The sequence below is a fragment of the Tamandua tetradactyla genome, chromosome 9 (genome assembly GCF_023851605.1).
Source record: "Tamandua tetradactyla isolate mTamTet1 chromosome 9, mTamTet1.pri, whole genome shotgun sequence".
NCBI lineage: Eukaryota > Metazoa > Chordata > Mammalia > Pilosa > Myrmecophagidae > Tamandua > Tamandua tetradactyla.
In genome coordinates, this window is record NC_135335.1 from 33,718,279 (window position 1) to 33,744,442 (window position 26,164).

Genomic DNA, 26,164 nt, shown 5'->3' on the forward strand with positions numbered 1-26,164 from the left:
GTGGATTATGGAGCAAGACCTGCCCTGGGATTTGGAGATAACTCTGTTCTTCCTTCCAGGGAGAAAGGGGAAGAAAATGTTCTGTGGCAGATGTGACAGTTAAGTCCCTGCCCTCATGCAGGTGGCATCCCCAAATGGGTTAAGAATGATTCAGAGGGTGCTAAGTGCTTGGCTGATGGGATGGAGCTTTGGGGAGAGAGAATACCTCAGCTGGGATAACTGCGGGGAGGCCTCTCTGAGACCAGAATCCTGGGAGGGAGGAATCCAGTCAAAGAACAGGGGGTACAGGGCTGTGGAAAACATTTATGGCAGAAAGAATATGTGGTACTGAGGCTCCATGGCAAGACCAAGTTTGGTGTGGTGTGTTTGAGAAACAGGACGAGGCTGAATGATCCCTAGGAGGGGGAAGGTAATGAGCGGTGAGAGCAGAGGTCAGCAGTGGCCAGATGAACAGTTTGGATTTTATTCTGATATGCTGGGAAGCCCCAAGAGGGTTCTAAGCTGGGTAATGACATGATCTGATTTCCATTTAAAAAGGATTATCCTGCCAGCTTGGTGCAGGAGGGTCTGCAGAAGGCCAGGGGATAAGAGAGGAAGATTGGGTGGCCTCTGAGAACAGAGGTGATAATGCCATGATCAGAGGGGAGGCAGCAAAAAACACAGAGAATTCGCTGGCTGGATTCAAGATGGACCTTTTCAAGATAGCGCCCACTGGATTTGCCAATGTTGGGGTGGAGGAAGTGGGAGAAGTCAGGGATACCCTTTGATCAGTTGAGCAGGCAGGGCAAATCACTCTAGCCCAAAGAGACCCAAGACTGGCCTAACTTCCGGGGAACTTTGCGACTCAGAAGTGAGCCTGCAGCATTCTGGGCCCCTTGGCCCAGAGGCACACAAGTGAGAGGCCATGCTGCATGGCCTTCCTGCACTGACCAGGGAACTCCATGCTGATCAACATCACTCTCTACACTGGCTTTTCCACTCAGGCTTTTCTCACGATTGCTTCTGAAGCCAAATTTGTGGCCCAAGATTCTGCATGTGTGTGCATATGGGTCTTTGTTCATGCACATGTTATTCCTATGAAACAGGCGTTGCAAAGTTAAAAGCCCACAGGGGCTAGGCAGGTCACATACACGAATTATGTAGCTGGGCATAAAGGCCAACAGGGAATGGTGGGGACTGTAGCAGCATTGAATAGTACAGACTCTACCCAAAGGAAGACGCATGTTCAACTCCAGCCCATTACAACTGTACAGGCACAGGGTTAAGTATTGTGAGATCTTTGATATTTTCCAAAGAAGCCAAAAATCCCTATTTGAGCTGAAATAGCTAACTTTAAATTTTGGACTTTGATTAAAAAAACAAAACAAAACAAAACAAAAAACAGCACTGTATCAACCAGTCAGCATTTGGGCCGCTAGCTGCTGGTTTGAATGAAGCTTTCCTGATATGGTGTTGATTCGAATGAGAGCCCTGACCCAAATTCAAGTCAGGGAGCTGCAAGATCCCAGGTCGAGAGGCATTCTAGCAGGTGGCAGGGGAGGGGGTCCCGGAAGTCTCTGGAGGGTATTCTGGTCTCCCCGTAGCCTGTAAGACCCTACTTGGGGTATTTGGGCAAGCACATACCCACTTTGAGCTCCTTCCCGAAGACAGTCCGCTCCCCCAGCGCTGAGCAGTTCCAGCGGCCATTGCGGAACTGAAACTGACATTCGTCGAGGCCCATTTGCGAGCCTTCTCCTATGACAATGATGGCGTCCGGCCGGCTCTGGCAGATTGCCCGCTGTCTGGGAGCCAGACCTGGGATCTTGTTACAGATGATGCTCGCGCCCAGAGCCACCACCGAGGAGAAGCCACTGGAGCAGGGGACACAGAAAGATGAAGTGTTAGAGGCCAGCAAGACGGGGTAACAACCTAGGTGCCTGGCTCCAGCCACCCCCACTGCCAGGGACCCTCTGGGCCCCCAGCTGGGCTATTCCAACTTTTAAAACCATGACCCTGCCTCCCCAGCCCATGTTACAGTCACTTATAATTTCCACACAGGTGCTGGTGTCGATGTGTATATTCAGTATTAGTGAAGCTTGATTTCCTTTTGAGGTACAAAATAGAAAGATGGGGTATGTCCCAAACATAATGTTCAGTGAAAACAAAAGCAAGTCGTCTTTGTGTAAGATTCGATTGAGATGCAAAATGAAACCCTGTATTGTTTAGGAATCATTTATATGTGGTAAAACTGTCAGGGAAATCAAGGGAATGGGAGCTACAAAGTTTCACACAGCAGTTGCCTCTGAAGAGGCGAGAGGTGGATAAGATCAGGGAAGGGCACTGAGCTACTGTCAAAGCTGTATTCCTGAAGCTGGGTGCACAGGTATTCAGTTTTTAAAGAAACTGTTCATACGTGTTATATATATATTATATATATATATAATATATATATATACTCTTGCATGTGATATATCCTATTGCGAAAAAAATAAAAAACCTTTGAAAAGTAATTGTGTCTAGATTTCTAGTACTTTCTTCCTGCAATCCATGGAGCCTCATCTACCACTCAAAGCAGATTTTGGAATGACTGGCCTAGAGGATGGAGAAGTCTGTGATGACAGGAGTTCCTCTCTTCACCACCTTATATCACTGAACAGTTATCTATCAATTGGACACCTATCATGGGCAGGCTTGTGCACCTGAAAGGCGAGTCCCCGCCCTCAAGAACCTAATTCTCTATGAAGGGAAACAACCCAACACAAATGAAAAAAACGAACTATTTCAGGCAGTGATATGTGCTATGAAGAAAGCAAATGAAGATGCTATGTTCACAGCATGGAGGGATGCGTGGGGAAGGGGCCACCTGAGCTCCGGTGATCCGAGAGGGCTTCCCTGAGGAGGTGACATGGGAGTGAGATTAGCACTGCCAGAAGCAATCAGCCAGAGGGAGACCTGGGGAGGAGTATTCCGGGTAGAGGGGAATAGTGAAAGCAAAGTCCTGAGAGATGACCAAGCTTGGGCTCTCCTTGGAACAGAAAGAACCCAGGGAGGCTGGAACAAAACCAGGTCTGGGTAGGTGGGGTCATTACAGATGGGAATTAGACAAGGTAAAGTGGGATACTACTGGAATAGGTGGGGCCCTAATCCAATATGATGGGTGACCTTATAAAGGAGAAGAAATCTGGACACACGCAGACAGGAGAATACCAAGTGGCAACTGAGGGAGAGAAAACCACGGATGGCAGGCAGGTCACCACCAGAAGCCAAGAGGAACAGATTCATCTCTATAAGACTTCAGAGGGGGCACGACCGTGGTGACACCTTGATTTTGAACTTCTGGGCCTCCTGAACTGCGAGACAATAAATTTCCGTTGTTTTAAGCCACCCAGTTTGTGGGACTTTGTTACAGCAGCCTCAGGAAACTAAGGCAGGAGTCATTTACTACTATCAAGGTAACCCCAAACAGGCTCCAACAGTAACCCCAATAATGCAGGCAGGATGACCCACTCATCTGGAGCATCCTTTTTGTATCATCTTTTAGATGCCTTCAGGAGCACATTTAAAGAGACAACCTGACCCCTAACATCTCACTTTAGTGGTAATAGAAAGAGCTTCCATTTATCGAAGCTGTGCTTTCTGCCAGTCCAGGGCTCAGTACTTGCTGTTTTATTTACATCCTGGGGCTCAGCTCTGGGACGACATCCTGGAATTGGCATTTCTTAAAGTGAGACGCCAGCCCTGCTCCTCTCCTAGAGCATCCCTGTCCACTCCTGCCCTCTGTCCCGCCTGCTCCTGCAATGCACCAGCCTGCTTCCTGCCTCAGGCCCTTTGTCCGGGGAGCCTTTCCCCACTCCCTGGAAGCCCTCTCACCTCCAGATCTTTACAAACTTGGCTTCTTGTCATCATTCATGTGACCTAAAGGGTCACCTCCCTGGCCATGCCAGCTCAGGGAACCTCTCAAACCTCACCCCATCCCAAAACTTTCCATCACAACGTCCTATTTTATGTACTTGACAGTTTTGATCCAATGGTCTTGCTGAACTCTTCCCCTGGATGTGCTTATTTGTTGTTGTTTTTTCACATGGGCAGGCACCGGGAAACGAACCCAGGTCTCTGGCACAGCAGGGGAACTGCTGAGCTACCGTGGCCTGCCCGGTATTTGTTTTTAATTTAGGGGTTCATTCATTTATTGTCTGTCTTCCTCGGTAGAATGTGAGCCCTTTCAAGGCAGGGAGGCTGTCTGCGAATTCATTTAAATGGTTCCTGAATGAATGGACAGTGGAGCTTCAAAAATGTCTCTCAGGGGTGAGTGCCTGTTATACAGCAGATGCTCCCCAAAATGCACACAGTGCATCAGTGAACTTTGGCAGCATTCCACAAGCACCCTTCCCAAACAGGCCTGCCGGGTAGGAGACATCATATTCAGCTCACATACAGGAAACCTGAGGCTAGCAGGTGATGGATCTGAAGCAGGAGCCTGGCTCTACCGAATTCATCTCAGCTCTAAGACAGGGTCCAACTCAGTGGCAGAATGTTTGAAATGCTCACAGAAGAGGCAGCAGAAAACAACTAAATCTCAGAGGAGCTGTTTTTGCCACAAGTCAGAAGGAACTGGTGGCAGAAGGAACTTCTGACTACGTAGCAGATGGGGGGGGGGGGATTTCTACACACCCGCAGCAGAGAGTGTGATGATATTTGGGACTAGACATCCTCAGAAATGACAGGCTACCAGCCAAGTTGGGTAGGAGGGCAAAAGCTAAGACCTGGGTTGCCGCAGAGGTCAACTTTGGGTAAGTTGCACCCACTCTCTGTATTCCAATTTTCCCATTGCTAAAATGAGGACACTGCTAATTAGTCCCCACCTCAAAGGGTTGCTGTGAAAACTAAATGAGTGAAAACATGGAAAGTGCTTAGAAGGTGCCAGGCACCCAGCCCACAAAGGAATACATCTGTTGTAGCTGTAATTATTATTATTGGATTAGATTGTTAGGAGGAGTTAGTGCCAGAGTCATCCGAACAATTCAAATAAAATAAGAATACCATAAACGGCGGGTCACGAATGCACGGTGAACAGGTCACATCTGGGTACAACCCCCCTCATGCCCATTTTACGGATGGATAATCCGAGGCCCAGGAAGCAGCAGGGCCTGGCCTAAAGTCACCCTGCAGCGGTCCTCTCCCTCCCGGGCCTCCACCCTGCCCCTGAGGGCGGGAGGCCACTGAGCCGGAAGGCCGGCGCCCTCCGTGGGTTCCCCTCCCTCCCGGGCAGCTGGGTCCCCACGGGCCAATGAGGCCTCGGCGCCGGCTGGAGGTTCGGCCGGCGGGCGGGGCGGCCAGGGGAGGTTATTTTCTGCTGTTTTCCCTTTCTCTCTCCCCCCTCCCGGGTCCCCTCCGCCCCGTTTCTAATTAAAAGGGAGATAAAGCCGCACGCGGCCAGCGCCAATCGGCCCGACCGGCTTCCTGGATGCTGGATGCGCGCGGGGCGGCGGGGCGCGGGCCAAGATGAAGATTAAAGCGGGAGGAGGAGAAAAAAAAAAAAGAAAGAAAGAAAAGCTACCCAGACGCGGAAGAATCAATAACACTTAAAACACATACCGGGAGACAGGCAGGGCAGGAGGCCCGCAGTCGCCTCTCCGCCCGCGGTCATTTCTCCGACCGCGGTCGGGGCTGGCGGCAGCCTCAGCAGCTTTGCGCGCACCTGCTTCTCGCCGCCGCGGGTCAACTTGCGGAATCCCAGTTCCGAGTGTCGGGGGAGGGGTATGAAAAAACACAAAGGACCTGTGTGCGCCCCCCCCATGCCATTCCATACTCCCGCGTAGCTCCTACGGTCCGCCCCCTCCGTAAGTGGGGGCGACAGGGAGGAAGCAGGTTGCCTGAAACCTGCCAAGGTGTTTTATTTTTTTTAAGCTCCAGAAATTCTAGGAACTCCTAAATCTCACCGTAGCCCTCAGTACTTCACACACTTTATCTCCATAATACAAAGGGCGACTGGCGGTGCAAACGCAGTTCGGAGAGGCGTCTGGAGCTACCCCCTCCCAGCAGAGCGCCTCCCCGCGGCCCCACCTCGGTACAAATGCTGGGGTGAAGCGGGGAGGGGTGCTTCACGGGAGCGGCCTTGGGTGCCCAGTTCTAGGGGGCGGGGTGTCCCGCTTCTCTCTAGGGCTGGCTCAGCGACCTTGTTTCCCTGGTTCTCTCGAGTCACCTTTTGTCCTACCTTTTGTATGCGTTCGTTGGGGGTGGGAGGCGCTACCCTTTGGGGTGTCGGCTTGGAAAGGGCTCTGGGTGTCTGAAGGACCCTGGAAATTGGGTGGTATCAGGGCTCTCTGAATCTCTGCTAGTGAACGTCCCTCCCTCTGGGAACCTACCTGTTCCCTGTTTGCACAGACCTGCCCCACTTGCCACCTGGGGACTGCCCTGTCTATAGGAGCGGCTGTGTCCGCGCCTCCTCGTGCGGAGTTTCTCTTGGGCTCTAGGGACTGAGATCCCTGGGAGCGGCTGTGGTGGTGGCTCGGTTTCCCTGCTGGATCTGCCGGGTCTGGAGGGTCCCTAGGAGAAACCGACCCTTTGCAGCGGCTGGCCCTTTCCAGAATCTGCCAGGCTGGAGAGTCCTCGGTACCTGCTGTATCTGATTCTGGGGTTTCCAGGCTCAAACGTCCTTGGGACGGTGGGTCCCCCAGTATCTCCCGGGTTGTGCGCGCCCCTGGGGGGCCCGCCTGCGGGGAGCCTTTGTGCGCCCTCAGCTCTTGCACCGAGCCCACCCGGGCTTTCGGAAAGGTTGGGGAAGCTGGTGGCCCGGCAGCGACTGGTAGGTAATTCACACACACCCACTCCCTCCCCGGGCCGCTCCAACTTTGTCCGGACACGCGCGGAGGGGGCGCGAACCGCCCTTACCCGATCCGGAGGTAGACCATGCCCAGGCTGAGAAAAAGGTGGCCCAGGCAGCGTCGCGCTTTCTGGTTCATAGTCTCCGTTGGCCGCCGGAGCTGCGGGCCGGGCTGTGCAGATCCCGCGGGCCGGCCCCGGCGGGGCAATCAACATAGCCCGCCCAGGAGGCGCGGACCGAGGCGTCCCCGGGGCCGTCTGTCTGTGCGCCGGTCCGCGCGCTCACTGTCTGAGCCTCGCCGGGAGCGCGGGAGCCACGGAGCTGGAGGAGGGAGGGAGGAGCGACAGCGGCGCGGGGCGACGCAGGGCTGCGAGCGAAACGAGCGGCCAGTACAAGTGTGCGAGGCGCGGGGAGTGCGGGGGCGCTGCTGCCACCCGCCCCCGCCCGCCCTTCCCTCCCTCCCTCCTTTTCCCCGTCCTTCCCCTCCCCCACGCTGTCGCCCGCCTCCCCAGAGCGCCCGCCCCGCGCCCCGGGGGGCGGGGGGGACAGGGCCGCCTGCCCCAGGCGCGCTCTCGTGCTTGCCCCGCGCGCTCTCGCGGCCGCCCTCTCCCTGTTCCGGGGCGCGGGTGAGAGTTGGGGCGCAGAGGTCGTGAGAGTGCGTGAGAGCCCGCTGGCCCATCACTCGCCTCTAATGCGTGGACTGCAGGTCTCTCGGGCTGCCGGGAGTTGCCCTCGGGTGGGGGAGATTTGGGCTTGGCAGAGAATGCACTCCCTAGCGTGGCGCGGCACCCCCCTCCTCCCCTTCCCGGCCCGGAGGGAGTGTGGGGTAGGGATGTGGGGGGGATGGTGGGGCTCACCTCACTCCCGCCCCCCACCCCCACCCCGACTCAACCTTCCCTGTTTTCTACATGACCCTGCCTCGGGCGTCTGAGCCCAACTTCACGCGTAAGAGACTAGGGGGCGCCCTGGGCACACCCGGGTGCTGGCTTCTTTGGCGCTACGGGCGAAGCCCGGGTCACCGGCTCCTCAGACGCCCCCACCCCCCACCCCAAACCCCATCCCCACTCTTGTCTCGTTGAGGGAGTGGGAGGCAGGTGCATGCCGGGTTGCGCAGCCAACTCTGGGGCCTTGCTACCAGCGTACAGTAGGAGTCGAGCTGAGGCCTGGCTGCCTCGCGTGGAGCCGAGACACGGGGCACCCGAGTCGCCCGAGGGCGCAAGGCGCTCCTGGCGGCTCAGCGCGCTCGCGTCGACACCTGGCGGTCGGGGCGGGTGGTGCAGCTCCCAGGAATTGTGGCGGGTGGTTCTGGCTCCCGGGAACTGGATTCTCTGAATATCCTCGCTCATCCACGCGTCCATCCTTCCCTATCGTATACACAGCAAACCAGTGAGCTAAGGGGCTCACTGAAGTTACAGCCAGAGAAAAAGAGGTGGAAATGTTTATCCAAAGTCACCAGCGAGTGAGTGGCAGAGGCAGATGAAAACAAAGCCTGCCCTGCTCTAGCCCACTCCCCTGCCCCTTCCCCCAGGTGGGGGGGCCACCTTTCGGGATTGAATTGTCCTTCTAAATGCCTCTCATCCACGCACCACTTCCCTCAAAGACACCATTCCCGCGTTCCAGAAATTTCTATAGCCAGCACAGTTGATAGATACCATGGAAAAACAAGGAACAAAAAGGTGAGGCTCCTTCTTCCCTTGGAGCAGGGGAGGGAAACAGTGCATAAGTAAACATAAAAATAATTTCAGATACCACCTGGAGATGTGACGATAATAACCCCAGGTGAAGGGAGAGAAAATACTGCCTGTTGGAGATTTTGTTTTAGATCAGCAGGGCCTTTAGGAGGACGTGGCAGTCAAGCTGCGACCTGAAGGACAGTGGATCTAGGGGCGCAACATTCCAGGAAGGGAGATCAGCAGCAGCCAGAGCTCCAAGGTGGGCATAAGCCGCCCCACCCCACCCCCCAAGTTTCCCAGCCCAGCTTTGCCTGGAGGAAATTGTGCTCTAGAAATAGAAAGAAGGCCAGTGAGGGTGAAGGGGAAATCACGGGTAGGCAGGTCCAGGAGCTTAGAATTTGCTGTAAGTTCACAGGAGAACATTGGAGGGACTGGAAGAAGGGATGGCACATCTGACTTGTATGTTCAAAAGCCCCCTTTGTGGGAGATTACACCCAGGAATGAGCCTGGTCCTGGTAACATGTGATCAACAATACCATCCTGACCAAAAGGGGGGAAAGAAGTGTAGCAAATAAGGTATCAGTGGCTGAAAGAGTTCAAATAGAGTCAAGAGGCTACTGTGGAGGTCACTGTTATGCAAAGCTTCAGTTAGACATTGCTACCTCTCATAACTTGCCAAACCCCAACCCAAACCATTTCTTCCAATCCTAAAGAACACCTAGGGCGTTATATAAGATTCTACAAAGGTTCCATGCCCTAGGGTAACTTTCCAGAACCCTGCAACCTCCAGATGGGTCCCTGGACCAGATGAGTCCTGAAATGCAGAGGGGCCAGCCTCTCCAGAACGTCAAGTTGTTCCATCCCCCCATCCTATTTTATCGATAGCCCCTTCCAACATGAAAAGTTAGAATGGACACAGCCCAAATACCCTTAAAGAGTGGGAGAAAGATCAAAGGTCATGGTGGAGTTATACAGAGAAAGTTGGGTTTAACGAATGAGTACGACTGCTGAATCATTATATGGATATTTCTTTTAGTCTCCAGTATCTTAAAGCAGCTGGAAGTAAAACCTAAAATTGTGGAATTGTAACCCCTACCAAACTGTGAAATCTGTTTCACAACTAATTGTTGGAATGTGCTTTGAAATGTATTGCTTTTTGATATATATATTACTTTTCACAAAAAAGAATAAAAAGTCAATTGTGATAATAAGTGCAAAGCTATATGCTGATATTGTGAACCATTGTACACTTTGGATGATTACATGGTATGTGAATATATAATATATATATCAATTAAAAATTTAAAAATCTTTTCTTTTCCAGAACACATTGCAAGAAAATGAAGAGTCAACCCCAGGAGTAGGAGAAAATATCTGCAATGCATATATCTGGCAAGGACTTATGTCCAGAATACAACTCAATATTTAAAAGGCAAAGAACCCAATTTTTAGACAGGCAAAAAAATTTTTTTTTTTTTTTTTAAAGGAAAGACAGAGAGAAGGAAGGAAGGAAGGAAGAAAGGGAAACATCTTTAAACATTTTCTTGTTTTATTGTATTTTGTTTTTCCGTTTTTTGTTACATGGGCTGGGGCCGGGAATCGAACCGAGGTCCTCCGGCATAGCAGGCAAGCACTTTGCCCGCTGAGCCACCGCGGCCCGCCCCAAAAAATTTTTGAAAAGACAAAAAATAAGATATAACACAAATCACAAACACTGATAATGGGAGTCTAAGAAAGTTGGATCGTTTTGGAAAACAGTTTGGCAGTTTGTGTGGAGTAACAGGTGTATTCCATAGAGTACGTATTTATGCAAAAGAAATGAAAGTATATACCCACACAATAACATGTTCAAAATGTTTATAACAGCTTTATCCATATTAAGCAAAAACATAATCACAAAATGTCCATCAACAGGTGAATGGATAAATAATTTATAGTATATTGATACAGTGAAATACTCTTCAGCAGTAAACCAGCTATTAACAAACACAATCGTGTAGATCAATCACACACACACACACACACACACACACACACAAAATGTAGAGCGAAAGAAAATGGACGCACAAGAGTACATCCATAATAAATTATTCCACCTGTGTGAATTTCTATATGAATCAAACTAATCTATCGTGACAGAAAGCAGACTTGTGATTGTATGGGACGAGGGGAGTGGGATTGAATGCAAACAGGCATGAGGGAACGTTTTGATATCATACGAATATTCTGTATCTTGATCGGAGTGGAGTTTCTACGGGGGTATTTATCTGTCAAACTCATTGAACAAATTTTATCTTATGTAAATTCTGCATCAATAAAGTTGAAGGTTTAGATTTAGAAAACAGAGCCTCTATGGTGCTGAAGGAATTTGAAAAATACTATCACTTATTTTTTATTCTTTAGAAACATGGAGGTTGTGCTAACTTGTACCTTTTCCGATATTTAAATTAATCATCATGGAAAGTTTCTTTCTAAAACATGCCTGTGTTTGTGTATGTGTGAGTGCATGTATTTCTTGGTTTGCTGCTATTCCTGAATTGGAAAAAAGAACGTCTTATTGAAAATTAAAAATGTTTTATCTCAGTGGGAAGCAGATGGGTTATTTTGCTGGTTTAGTATCTTTGTGGCTATTTGATTCAAATGGTATTTCAAATTGCTGACCAGGGGGTTTACTTGCTTTCCTCTCATCGGCTGGATGCATTTGTATGTGGCATTTGCAATTACTGTCATTACTTTGTAGTCACACTTGATACATTTAATAAATCTTACTTTATCTACATTGTCATAAGTTGAGGCTACATGTAAGTGTGTGCCTGTTCACGTGTGTGTATGATTCAAAAGCACTTTTACTTCGAGACAAAAATTTCAGTCTTTACTTTTGGTGGGCAATTGTTTGGAACAAAAAGATGCATTTATCTTTTGCATTGCACAAAACAGTGAACCCTACATTAAACCATGCACTATCGTTAATAGTACGATTATAAAAACATGCTTTCACCAATTGTAACAATTGGACCACACAAATGCAAGGTGTTAATAATAGGGTGGTATATGGGAATCCTGTATTTTATGCGTGATTGTTCTGTAAACCCACAATTTCTCAAAAAAAAAAAAAAACCTGTTTGAATCTCAAGAAAGAAAAAAACCTCCCTTGGGCTGTCGTGTGTAGACTTGGCTGAGGGTACAAAGTGGAGCCAGAAAAACCAGAGAGAAGGCAACCGTGGGGTTCCAGGCCCAAGATGCTGGTAGTTTGAATTAGGGTGACAGTTTTAAAATCTGGCCACAACACTCTAACCCTTCTCCCACCGAGAAGTGAGTTCCACGTGTCCTGTCGGCTTGAATCTGAGTGGGTCTGGGTCTGCTTCGACCTTTGAGTCTGGCAGCAGTGAAGCTGCAAAATGTCTAGGACTATGGACTACATAAAAAAGTACTGTGGCTTCTGTCTTGTTTGCTGGAACCCTCGCGCTGGAGCTCTGGGCCACCACGGGAGAAATGCTGGGGCTGCTGGGCTGAAAGATAAGCCCAGGCATGTGTGGAAGTGCTCTTGTGGAGGTCAGCATTAGAATCATCCCAGCCCAGGCTCCGGGCAGATGACTGGAGGAGTCTCTGGGTCACCCCAGGCTCAGGCATCCCAGCCATGGACTCTTTCCAGCCGAGGCATCCTGCATGAACAGTGGCTTGTATCGTTATCTCCAGCATGGCCTGTCCAGATGGCTGAGCTGTCCCATGACTTGTGAGCATAATGAAATGGTGGTTTTACGTCAGTAAGTGTGAGGGTTGCTTGTTACGCCGCCGTTGTAACTGGAGCAACTGGTGGAGGTGGGGTGCAGAGAGGACTGGAAGATACAGGGCATAATGCAGAAGCAGCACTATGGGGTTTGCTGAGGGGGGCTCCAGAGGAGAGGAGGGGTCCCAGAAGGAGACAGAGGAAGGAATGGTAGCTCCTCTGCTAGCTGGAGTATGTGGGTGGATGGGGTGCCTCCACTTGGGGAAGACAGCAAGAACCAAGGGTCGGGGAGGGAAAATCCCAAGGTGTGATTTGAACAAGTTCTTCCCGCTGTGTACCTCCTCCTCTTCCTCGCTCAGCCACAGATGCAACGAGCACCAAGCCCTGAGCTGCCTACTTCCTAAGCATCTCTCAAACATGCGCCTTTTCTGTGCTCATTACCACCATCTTAGACCAAAGATTCATCCATGTCGCAAATCCTTGTGACCAAATGTTGGACAGGTACTGGGGATATAGTAGTGGATCAAATAAGTCCAGTCTCTGCCCATGTGTTTGATTTAATCATTAAACACATAGGTAGCACTTATTATGTGCCAGGCGTAGTTACAATTAGCATATTAACTCCTTTGATCCTCTGTGAGGACCTATACTATGAGGTGCGTGCACGTGGTAGAGCTGGGATTTGAACTGAGAAAGGACGGCTTTAGCATCGGCTCTTAACCCCTCAATTATGCCTGCCATCTAATGGAGAAGAAAGACGTGGGCCACTGCAATAGAAAAGAAGGTGTTAGGTACCATGGTGGGCAGGGGGGAGGGTGCACAGAGGCTGTGGGATCACAGAGAAGGGACTCCTAATTCAACCTGGGTGAATCAGGGAGGGCTTCCCGGAGGAGGTATTTCTGAAGTAGGAGCCTGAAGGAATAAGTTGGCATTAACCAGGTAGAGTTTTTGAGGAAAGGGAGGGCAGGGCCCATGAATGGTCCAAAATCATCCTAGAATGTTCGAGTGTTAGAGGAAATGGGGGTGGGGAAGCAAGTAGCAGGGAAGAGGCCCAACAGGGAGTCTGAAGACACATTTAAGGCATATTAATTAGTTTGGGCTTTATCATAAAGGGAAGCAGGGGTGTCACATGATCATATTTCTATTTCAGAAGGCTCATGGTGGCTGTCAAGAGAAATTGATAGTAGGGAGCTGGAGCTCTCAACAGGCACACAGAGAAAACGCCCAGGCTGAAGAGAGGTGGTGGCAGATGACAAGGAGAGAAGGGGATGAACCTGGCTGGAGAGGATCACAGAGAGGTGGGATGTGGGGGACAGCAAGTCTGATGGAGCAGATTCAGTTTGGGATATGCTGAGTTTGATGCGTCTGTAGGTCCCATTCAGGAGGCAGCTGGATGTGGGCTTCCAGCACTCAGGAAAGAGACGTTTGGACTATAGAGAGTGATTGGGGACCCCACAAATAGAGATACAAACTTGTCATGCAAATCATGACATAGAAGGGAAGAATGACAAATGGGAAGGTCCAAGGCAGAGCCCCAAGAACTCAACATGATTTAAAGAACCAGCTGGGAGAAAGCAGCAAGTAACGTGAACCAAAGTGGACAGCAGGAGAGGTAGGAAGCTAATCAAAAAGTGGAAGAAAGACAGAGGACTTCGCAGCGTCAGACTTCACACAGAAGGCAAGGAAGGCAGGGACTGAAAAGTATCCAAATTCATCACCTCAACATCCAAAGATCTTCACAGTTTAGCTCCAGGTGACCTTTCCAGTCTCTACTTTTTCCTGCTCCCCCGGGCCCATATGATAACAAATTAGTGGGTTCCCACTAGCATTCACAAAAAAAGGAAATAGACTAAAATATGACAGAAGGTATTCATAGAAAAGCTTCAGTTGTGTGTGGGTGTGTTTATTGGATCAATATATATGTGTATTGTAGGTTGCAGCTTTTTTTTTTAAGTTGAGAGACCACCACTCCACCACATCATGTCTTCTGTTTTTCCATATGATCTCAATGCCTTTATCCCACTTTTCCACCTGGCAAAAACTCCTACTCATTCTTCAAAGCCCACCCAAATATCAACTGATTTGAAAAGCCTCCCTGATCATCTTTGCTTCTATCCTAGGCACTTGGTCTCCTTTCATTAATTCATCAGACATTCATTAAGGATAAAAGTGTACCAGATCCTGTGCGAAATACAGGGAGACAGAAGCAAACAGAATAAACGTGATCTCCTTTGAAGATAACACTTTTAATGCATTTCTACCTTTGTGTTCCCATAGCCCCTGAGCTGATCTTGGCAGAGCCCTTCCCACCTAAATGATGCCTGAGCCCATGGTGCCCTCTCCTTTGTTAGAACGTAAGGTCCTTGCACTTAGGACTCTGGCTCTTTCATCTTTAAATCCCCAGAACTCAGTATAGGGCTGGCAATAACTGAGGACCTTGGCTTGGTGGAAAGACTATAGACTTTGGTGTCAAATAAACCTGGGTTCAAATCCAGGCTAGCTCCTCATTTATAAAACGGGGCAAAAAATTTTAAGTCTTTTAATCCTTCACTCAACTATGAGCTCCCCTAAGGGGATAACTGTGTTTGATTCATTCCCAAAACAGGAAACCAGGTGTGAATACATGTTTAGCGATGGGACCCATCGCGAAGAGTTCTTTGGCAGAGTCATATTCACCCAGAATCTTTCTCACAATTTGGCTCCCTCTGCCTGAATCAAGGGAAGAGAAGGGCCTCTCTCTTCAGCAGGTGCTGTGCCACTTTCAGCCAAAGCAAACACACCTGGGGCAGGTGCACAGTCAGCCAGGTGCTTTGGCGCCCCCTGCTGGAGACAGGATGAGTGGCTTTGGAGATCCTGGGAGTCACGGGAATAATTGACACGCATTGAGCCCCACTATACACCAAACACTGCTGTACGAGAGCTCTGGGGGTTCAAATTCTGGCTCCACCATTTCTTATCTTTGACCCTGGAAAGGTTACTTAAATTTCTCTGTGCCTCAGCTCCCTCATGTGTAAACTGGGGATAGTAGTAATTTCTCCTTTCTATGGTTATTGTGAGGTTTGAGATTCTTTATATAAAGTGCTTAGAACAAGGCCTGGAATGTAGTGAGTGCCAAGTATGCACTTGTAAAATTAGGTTACGTGGAAGGCCACACCACCAGTTGGTGCCACCACGGATCAGGGAAGGACATTTGTGTTTACTGCAGTCTCCTCCAATGAGATTGTTTGGAGGGATGGGATTGTATAACCTTCTCCCTTTTCTTTGCTCCTTTTGTTTTCCTTATTTGTGCTTATAGGAAAACTTCAGCAACACAAGCCATAGAAAAACCTTTTACTGCCAACGCCTTTGGAGCTGGGAGGAGGGGACATCCCAGTAACCCAGGTTCTCAGAGATCCTGCTACCTGGAGTGGCTTGTTGGAAGGGAGTGAGCTTTTTCAACTTGAAGGAATACAGGGGCAGAAGGACTTGCATGGAAGCCTAAGAGAATGAGAGTCTCATCTCAGCTTTGTCATTACTTGGTGTGGCTTTGAGAAAGTCTCTAGCATGTCACCTCCTCAGCGAGGCCCTCCCTGACTGCACAAGTTAAAGGAGCTTTGCCTCTGGCACCTTCCATCACTTCACCCTGTTCTGTTCCCTTCATAGCACTGGGCACTGTCAGAGATCACTGCCTTTATTGTCTGTCTCCCTCACTGGATTGGGAACTCCAGCAGGTCAGGGACCAACAGGGCTATCACATTCACCTTCACATCTCCAGGACCCAGCCCTGCACTGGGCACGTAGGTTTCGTTGAACGAATGGGTGAAGGAAATAAAGACTTTTGTAGGGGGATTAGTGCTCAGAAGGAAGTTGAAGCAAGAGAGGTGATAGAGGGTGACATGGTGGGGATCTCAGCTAGAGGGGGCAGAGAAGACCCTTCTGAAGTGGAGACATGTGCACTGAGGACACAATAGTAAGAAACACCCTTTAAGATTCAGTTCCGATCCCCCAGAAGCCATCACTGTCCAGCTCCTCCAGCCCCATTCTTCACCTCCCACAGCCCCCAGCACAGGTCTTGTCACAGAAGCTGTCATACTACATCTCCTTTAGCTATCTGGGTTATCTGCCTCCTTCATCTGACCTGGGCACCTCCAGAGGACCCTGGTAAGCAGCTTGTGGGGACTGGGAGAGTCACGCAGAGTTGGGGAAAAGGTTGCAGAAGTTGTTGGGGAGTTGATGATGAAGGGATGTGGACTTCATTCATTCAGGAAGCCACCCAAGGGGTCTGAGCAGGGGAGTCATACAATCCTATGTGGCAGTCCCATCATCCAAATCCCTTCCTGAAAGACCCCATGGTCTCCATATGGGAAGCTTCCCACTGTGCGTGTGGCTGGTGGCAGGTTGTACGGCCACCTCCTCCTCTTGCCTTGGGCATCGCCAGTGTCCGGGTCCACTCTGCCAGCATGTGGGCAGGTGGTACAAGCTGGTGGGACATGCAGACCACATTCCCAGAGCAGGCACAGTGATGTAAAAGAAGGAATGCCCCCTCCCTCTGTACTGTAATAAAACACATGATTTATGGAGCACCTACTATGTACCAGGCTCCCTGATGAACCTGCGTTATTTCTCCACTGCCTGCAACACTCTTCCCCTAGCTAGCCCTGTAGATTGTCCCCCATGTCACCAAAGCAGAATATCCCCTTCCAAGCCACTGCCCCCAGGGAGGTGGTCCCTGAGCCTCCTGCCTCCTTATGCCACTTCCTAGCGTACCTCCTCCCCTGGTTTTATGTATCTTCCTAGCACTTATTGTCACACCTGCACCCCCACCCCATCTTACACTATATAATTATTTGTTGACTTATTTTTGTCTCTCTTCCCTGCTGCACTGTCAGCTCTGGCAGTTGAGGGTATTTAACACTTTTCACTGCTCCACTTCCTAGAACGAGAGCTGACATATAGCCAGCCCTCAATGGATAACCATTGGGTAAATGCGTAAATGAATGAATCTCATTCATGCCTCCTAACAACGCCGTTTTCCAGAAGAGGAAGGTGGGATGTTGAGAAGTTAAGTCTCTTGCTCAGCATCTAGCTGAGTGTTCGTCACACGGGGAATGATTATTGTAAACTATCACTATTCCCTTTTCATCTTCCCCCACACCTCCCCAAGCCTGCCGATAATGGTGGGCTCCACACCCGCGTTCATCCCTGTGGGGTGCCCTCCCAGCCCGCCTGCTATTATGCACAAGGTCAGTGTCACGCCAGGCTGGTGTTCGGTGATTAACACAGATGGGGCCAGGATGGCCAGGGCTGAAGCATCCTGAGTGGGGGGAGCTGAAACATGGGCATCGGGGCTGGAGAGGCAGCATCTCAGTCCTCTGGCTGGGCAGTGAACCCCAAAAAGCCTGTCTGGGGCCAGAGATCATGGAGCAGGAAGGGAGGAAAGCTAGGGGCAGCTCTCAAGTCAAAGCACCCAAGATTGCACTGCTGAGGGCTTTAGGGCAACAGACTCAGCCTTGAGTCTCCGCTCAGCCACTTACTGTGTGTTCTTAAGGAAATTTTAACCTCCCTGAGCCTCAGTTTCCACATCTGTAAAATGGGGGAAAGTGTCTTCCTCATGGGTAAAGGCTCCATGTGGTCATACTTGTAAAGCATTTAGCAGCATGTCTGGCTTATATTGTACACCTAACATGTGATAGGTATTTTATGATTTTGATTACTAATGGGGATAATGATGTGGGTTAGAACCCAGCACTTTAGGGTCAGAAGGAATTTTAAAAGGTCACCCCGACCAGTGTTTCGCAAACTTTCTACATGCATCAGACTCACCTGATACATGTTATAATACAGATGTCTGGACTCCTCCAGACCACCCAAGCCAGACTCCTGAAGGAGGTGGGCATCGAACGCTTCCCTGCTTATAACCAGGGTCTCAGGTGCAGGCCAGGTTTGTCTCCACGGGAGTACAGGCCTTGGGGGATCCCTGCTGTGGCCCAATCCCCACCCAGCAACCGCACCTCCTCTGTGCCATCCCCCCTGAGTAGCCTTGCTTGACCCTTGCTCAAATATCCCTCAGGGAGGGCAGCTCACTTCATTTCAGGGAGCCCCTTGCACGGGGGGACAGCTGTGGCTAAGCCACAATTCTTCCTCATATAGGTAAGCAATCAGCTGCTGGAGCTTAGAAGGATGAAAAGAGGTTAAGAATTGGTCCCTGCTCTTTCCTGGGCCTTGATGCCCCTGGCTCAGAAATGGGGCCAGGCATCCCAGGTCTAAATCTGCATCCTCTCCAAATGGAGTCTGTAAACCCTTAGCTCTCCAGAGAGGCATGGTCTAGGCCCCCAGAGTGAGAATTTTTAAAGTGCCTTGTCTTCACTTGAATATTAACCCGACATCGACATATTTTGTAGTACCAGGATGACACATTTATAACCGAGAGACAACCTCTAATTGATTCCACAGTTGGGTTTGTGTTTATGGTTGTGAGGTTGCCAACTCAAACCTCTTTCATAATTTGGAGCTAATGAGAAGAAAGCAGAGGCTGACGATAATGTGTAAATAATGCATCAAAGCACCTGCGCTGTGTGAAGGTAAGGTTAGGAGTTGTTAGAGTAGAGGAAAGTGGTAGTACTGAGTCATCCCCTGACACGTGGGAGTACCTTGTGCCAAACTGAAAGGGCAGGCTGCAAACTGCATTTGGCTCCAGCAAGTCAGCATTCACCGCCATATTCTCAATGCCCTTCATTTCAAATTCACAGGTTTTGTGGTGTTGTCAGCAGTTGCTGCTTGTATTTAGTCTGGAACTTGCTGGCTTTTAAATTGTCTAAGAACCTGTATTTACTTTTGTGATAGTTCATTTGAGCAAGGTTCTCATAAAAATGAGTTAAACTAACACTGTGCATAAACTAACACAAGAACCTTTCTCTTTTAAAGAGGTTTGCATGTCCCACAAGTTTGAGAAACCCTATTGATTTTGAAGAACCCCTGTGCCCTGATGGTTTGTGAGCCCATGGATGGGCTATATCAGGTGAATGGGATTTTCTACTGGACTTAAGATCACCACAAGCCATTGTACACAAAATAACTACAGAATGAGAGAGAGAGAGAGAGAGAGAGAGAGTGTGTGTGTGTGTGTGTGTGTGTGTGTGTGTGTGTGTGTACTTTGGGATTTGGTGGCAGCAAATGAAAGCAGTAGTTCTCAGACTTCAGAGGCTATCAGAACCTTCTAATCTTTGTTAATCCAAAGATTACATCCCCTCCCCCTAAATTCTGACACATCTTGGACATCTTGGGAGGGGTCCAAGAACTTGGGTTTCTAACAAGTTCCCAGGTGATGCTGATGGGCCAGGATCACACTTAGAGAACCAAAGATGCTCTGCAGTAATACTTTTGACCCTACCAAATAGTGCCAGGCATACACCTGTGGGCTGGGAAGCAGGAATCAGATCAGATCAGCTTCTACCTGACTTACTCTGGAATCTTGGAGAGGGGTGCGGGGCAGGTAAGCCCTTTCCCCTGTGCTTTTACTGGACTCCATTTTTCCCATTTGAACAATGAGGAGTTTGGACACTTACATTTAGAAGCAAATGTAAGACGTGGGGTTGATTTGCCACTGGGAGTCTAGATCCCGGTTGTTTTGTTTGTGAAACTTCATGTGCACCCAAAGTTCACCTGCAGGGTGAGGGCAGGAGCTCCCTGCTTCAGGGAGGCAAGCTGGCAACTGTCAAAAAGGAGACCCCATTTCACATCCCATCTCGGCCCCTCACTCGCCATGCGGCTGTGAGCAAACGCCTTATCCCTGAGGCTTTGCTTTTCTCAGCTTTAAAGTGGAGGCGCTCATCCTCCCATTGCAGAGTTTCTGAGAAGACACTTCTGGACACCGCCCAGGGAAGTGGGCGTTCTTAGATACATCGAAGTGCTCCCAGCCACACTTTGCCTCGCTGATGGCTGGCCAGCTGGCCACAGGCTCCTGGTCACCTTGGGAGGAGGGTGTTTATCACAGTTCCACCCCCAAGGTCTTCCTCAGGATAATCTCCATTCCGGGTGATTCATCTGATGGGCTGGGCCCTTCCTCTCGGGCCTGAAATACCTCCCTCCCTGCTCCATTCCTGGGTCAGGCCTGCGACCCTGCCCATGTGACTTCCTCTATGGACTGGCTCTGGGCCCCTGCCCGCCGGCCAGCCCTTCGGTCCCTGGCTAGGGACCCATTCTCGGCCTGACGTATCAGGCAGAGCTCAGCTGGGGAGGACGCCTGTAGCTTGTTGTGCTGGGGAAAAAGTGCATCCCCGTGTCCGGCCCCCACCCCGGCCCTGCCACCGGCTTCCGCCACACATCCTGGCACGGCTGGGCCCGTTTATCACGCGGTTGCCACCTGATGCCCTGCTCCTCGTGCACACACTTTCCTGGGGAGGCTTCTGGGGCTGGGTGGGGCAGAGGGGCTGGCCAGTCTGTCCCTTGACTATACAGAGCTGCCTTTTCCTGGAGCCAAGGATGGCTGTCTGGAAACGGTGGGCTAGCCGTGTGAATGGACAAGTGAGTTCATGTCTCTGGGTCTCGGTTTCCCCAATTTCTGGGAGACAGGTGCCTCCATCTCCACTTGGAGTGAGGATTAAATAAGATAGTACATGAATATTGATGCCTGCTTGCTCTACTTTCAACCAATTAAATCACATCTCTGAGGGTAGGGTCCAGACACTGGATTTTATGAAAGCTCTCTGGCTGAGTCTAATGTGGAGCCAGGTGTGGTAGTTTGGAGCTGTCACATACTCCCAGAAAAGGCCACGTTCTTTTAATCCATTCCTGGGGTGGGACCTTTTGATTAGGTTATTTCAATTGAGATGTGACCCACTCAATTCAAGGTGCTTCTTCATCCTTTACTGGAGTCCTTTATGAGAAGATAAAAGGCAGAAAAAGCCAAGAAAGCTGAGAGAGACACCCCAGAGATGCTAAGAGAGGATCACAGAAGCTCAGAGAGGAAGCTGCTGGAACCAGGAACTCAAAGAAATGAAACCAGGGAGCACAGGACCAGGAGATGCCAGCCTTGTGCCTTGCTATCTGACAGAGGAACCCCAGATGCCAGTGGTCTTTTTCAGGAAAGGTATTGTCCTGTTGATGCCATTATTGGGACATATACATGGCCTTAGAACTAAAATTTGTAAACTAATAAATCCCCATTGTAAAAGCCAACCCATTTCTGGTATATTACATTCCAGCAGCTTTATCAGACTGAAACACCAGGGTTGGGAACCACTGGTATGGAATAGTTAAGAGCTGAAGGTTTGGAGTAGAACCAACACGGATTTGGATTTTGGCTGTGTTATACCAATTGTGGAGCCTCAAAAAGATTAGTACCCTCTCAGAGTCTCCATTTACTTAGGTGTGAGATGAGGCTAATAGTACCTACTTATCAGGACATTTATGAGAACTAAACAAAGTAATAGTTATTAGGTGAATTCTTCCTAAATAAGCCACATGAGGATAGGCTCTTGTCTATTCCCTTCACCAGTGTACGCACAGTAGCTAGCAAGCCCTGCACCTGGCCAATCACTGGCACTCCAAACACGTATCTGTAAATTAATAAGTGTAGATATTATAATTTTTGTAGTCTACAAAGCAATGAAGGTATATTAGTCATCATGAGATAAATCTTTGTATCTTTAGAACACTGTGCAATCATAGAGAAAACAGCAAGCCTGGATTGCTGGATGTGCCCAAGACAGCTTCATCCTACCCAATACCCCTTTCCCCTTCTGCCTTACTAGCAGAACCCCAATGCCAAAGCAGAAGGCAAAGTGCCCACCTAAAAAACTACATTTCCCAGCTTCCTTTGCAGCTAAGGGTGGCCATGACTATGTACTGGCCAAAGAGACAGAGGTGAGTTTTTAAGTCTTTTGTGTTCCCCCTTTTTCATCTTATGCTTCCCCTGGCAGCCATCTTGCACAGGATGGCAGAATGGAATCCAAGGAGGATCTTGAGACCTGCTGGCATTGTTGAGCTGCTATAGCAGCCCCAGACTGCCCAACTCTGGACTTCCTTCATTTCCCCTCGCCAAGTGAAAGGAAAATCTACCTGTCATTTTTGTAAGCCCCTAGCTTGTGGATTTTTGTTTCTAGCAGTAGGACGTGATTCTTAACAGATGCATTGGGCTTCCCTATTTCCCTGCTTTCTCTCCCCAGTCTTCAGACTCTGGACAAATCTAGGCCAAGGGGATAAGCAGCCTGTCAATGATTCCCAAGTCAGACATTTGCGGACAGACTGAGAGTACCACAGGAAGCCTGCCCATCTCCTAATCTGATCACTTGAAAAAGAGTTAGTCCCAAGCCTGATCTGGGGTCTTTGGCCTCCCAAGAAGAGTCAGGAAGAGAGAGTAGTAGCTACTCTTTCTCCAGATACCAACCTCTAAATTCAAAGGCTCATTGACCCCATGGCTCTCCTGAGTACTATCTCTGGAGTCAGGCAAATATTGGTCAGAATCTTGACTCCTGCACATTCATTTGCCATGTAACCCTGGGCAAGAGATTTGACCTCTTTGAGCAAGCCTCAGTATTCCCACCTGCATAGTGGGCCTAGGCTGACCAAGAGCTACATCTAGACAAGGAACTCAGATAGGGAAAGGCCAGGATAATTGGAGCAATGCTTCCAAATAAACACAGAACTAAGACTAAGCATTCAAGAGAAGTGAAATGGCAGAATAAATGTAATATCTTAGACCTCGGCATTATAAAGACAGTAGCCCAGCAGCCGAATTTTGGGGTGGGGAATATGGAACTTAATTTTCTTGCCTTTCATAATAGGGAGAAATAGGTGCTAAGATTAGGGCATGTACTTTAAGAAAAGAAGATGACCTTCAACCTCTTAGTATGCTTTATAATCTTGGGGGATCTTTTGTAGGAAGAAACAAATGTGAAGAAAAAAAGATGTGAAATAGCAATTGCTTCTGTTTCACTTAACTTTCTTTTTCTTTTGTTTAAATGAGGTATAAATAAGTTCCACATATTCTATTTTTTAAAGTACATATAGAACTTGATCCCATTTTAATAAAATTCTTTCTCCTTTCTTCCTTGCTTTCCTTCCTTCCTTCCTCGCTCCCTCCCTTTCTCCCACATAATATGCTCAAAGAGATAGCTGAAATGATGCTGCCTAATAGTAATTTTTGATATTTGATGGTACTAGGACTTGTAATGATTACATCCCATTTAACAGTATTTTGCTGTATTGCTTGAATTATTTATAAGCATTTAGCATTTTTGTAAAGAGAATATAATCTCCACCCTCCCCAAATTAATAGTCTCTATTTTTGTAGGGTTCTTGTGAGCACTGAATGTAGGAAGCACCCAGCATAGTGTGGCACAAAGAATTCTAAGAAACTTCCCAAGATTCTCCCCCATGGTATACACGCTGTATAATCCCCTCCATGACAGTGGGGTCTGAGATACAATAGGACAGCTCCTCTCTTGATTAAGTTACCTTATTTGTCAAGTGTGATGGTATGGCCACTCCCGTGATTTAAGTTACATTAAATGGGACTCTGTCATCGCAGACTAGAGCAAGAATCTCCTGCTGGTCTTGAAAAGAGCAAACCACTGCATTGTAAATGGCCCATGGAGGGGCCCTGTGACAAGGCCCTGCATTCAGCGTACAGATGCTGAGGGTGTCCCCAACCAACAGCCAGCAAGGAAACGGGAACTTCAGTTCTACAACGGCATGAAAGTAACTTCTGCAGTGAGCTTGGAAGAGGACCTGGAGCCACAGATGAAATCGCAGGTAAGTGAAGCCTGGCAAGACCCTGAGCAGAGACTCAGTTAACCACTGCCTGGACTCCTGACCCACAGAAACCATGAAATAATAAACTGTGTGTTGTTTTAAGCTCCTGTTTGTGGTGACTTGTTATGTAGTATTAGAAAATTAATACACAAAGGAACTAGGGAAGAGTAAGAAATGTTAGCTCCAGTTAGCATTTATTAACAGCTGTTATAAGCCAGGCTACTTCTTTCATTCATCCTTTCCTCATACAAGCCACATACTCACCAGGGCTGAAGGGTCTCAACTTTATTCTGTGTACACTAGGGAGCTGGTCCTCAGAGCTCACCAGCTCTCCAGGGTTGTCTTCTGCCTGGTTTCCAGTCCTCCTCCCTCTCCTCCTCACAGAAGGATAAACTTCTGCCATTCAGACCCCACTAAGCCCTTTCATACCTCCAGGCTTTTTTTTTTTTACCTGCTATTCCTTCCACCTGGAATGCCATTCTCTTCTCCCACTGGCAGAATTTTACTCATCCTTCAAGACCTAGTTCAATGTGAAGACTTTCCTGACAGCTACACCCAGCCAATCAAACCCTCTCTCTTGGGACTTAGAATATGGGCAGGGACAGCTGGACAACAGACTGGGCTACAGCATGTTCATTATAAAGCAATGTCCAGGAGTTCAGCGGTTTGGGGGATAGAAACCAGACCCCACTTTCCCTTATCCCATGATCTCCCCAGTAGCCATTAGTATTACTTTGCTAAAGTTGCCAGAATGCAGTATACCAGAAACGGAATGGCTTTTTAAAAGGGAATTTATTAAGTTGCAAGTTTACAGTTCTAAAGCCATGAAAATGTCCAAATTCAGGCACCAACAAGAAGTTCACTTTCTTTATTCAAGAAAGGCAGAGGCCACGGTGGCTCAGCAGGCAGAGTTCTCGCCTGCCATGCCAGAGACCCGGGTTGCAAAAAGAAAGGCTGATGCCAACTGGAACACCTCTGTCTGATGAGAAGGCACGTGGCTGGTGTCTGCTAGGGTTTTTGGCTTCTGGACACCTCTCTCAGCTGGGAAGGCACATGGTGATCTCTGCTAGCTTTCTCTCCTCATTTCATAATGCTTCTCCAGGGGCTTTTTCCTTCTGCATCTCCAAGGGTCTCTGCTGTATGGGCTCTCAAGCTTCTAGCCAAAATGGTTCCCTCCTAATGGACTCTAGTAAGCAACCCCACCTTGAATAAGTGGACACACATCTCCACGGAAACAACTTAATCTAAAGGTCCCACCCAGCAATAGTGAATCAGGGTTAAAGAACATGGCTTTTCAGGGGTATGCAACAGTTTCAAACCAGCACACCTTCCAATAAACTGTTTTTGTTTGAAAATATCCAAGTCAACGTCTGCAGCTTGAAGCCTGCAACTCTTGCCCTGTTTCTGTGTTCCAGGCTATTAAAGGTTTGTGGAATCACTCTCAGTTGCATAGAGGGTCACTCAAGGATAAAAATCATTCCAAGTGCTGTTTATAATTCGTTATTCATTATATTAATGCTGCAACTGGAAAAGGACTTAAAAGGCCATCCGTCCTGGGGCCCAAACTTCTAAAGAATGGGGCAGGGGACAAATACCTGCAAGGCCTCATTCGTAGATGCTGGGGCTGGAGGGTAGGGTGAACACACAAATTCTTATTGAGGGAATCGAGGCTCAGAGAGAGGCTCAAAGTCACAGGTGGCGAAGAGAAAAGAACCAGGTGGCGCTCATTTCATCCTGTGTTTGCTGGGTAGGCAAGGCCGGTGCTTTCTGCAGTCTTGCTCTCCTTTGCGTCCACACTGCCTGGCGCACACACGTACGCTCAAAACGCGTTTACTGGCTTGATAATCCTCACAGTATAACCGGAAGGAGCCATATAAGCTACTTCACTTTGCAGATGGTGAAACCAAGACTCCGGGAGGTCCAAGGGCCGTTCCAGGGTAATCCCGCATCACTTTGCAGATGGAGAAACCAAGACTCCGGGAGGTCCAAGGGCTGTTCCAGGGTCATCCCGCTGCGATGCGGTGGACTTATTGTTAAGTCCGGGATACTCCAGAACCCAGGTTCGTCCCTCAGGCCGCGTGGCCTCCGCGATGACGTGAAACCAGGGAAGTCCCCTTGCGGCGTCGGTCATTTCACGCGGAGCTCTTAGTGCGCGGCCGAAATCAGTGCTGAGTGAGGGGGCTGGCACGTGGACAGGTGGGTCTCGCAGGTAAGGGAAGCCGGGAGCAG

General features: G+C 49.1%; 1 protein-coding gene across 1 annotated transcript in view; it reads right to left on the minus strand.

The window, feature by feature from the left end:
- WNT7A (Wnt family member 7A) overlaps positions 1 to 7,183 on the minus strand; it is a 73,086-nt gene extending 65,903 nt beyond the window's left edge. The window contains exons 1-2 of the mRNA XM_077115088.1: positions 6,871 to 7,183; positions 1,624 to 1,850 (exon numbers count right to left, since the gene is read on the minus strand). Of these exons, the coding sequence (XP_076971203.1) occupies positions 1,624 to 1,850; positions 6,871 to 6,941 (298 nt within the window). The 5' untranslated portion in view covers positions 6,942 to 7,183. The remainder of the gene's footprint in view (positions 1 to 1,623; positions 1,851 to 6,870) is intronic.
- Positions 7,184 to 26,164: the final 18,981 nt, after the last annotated feature.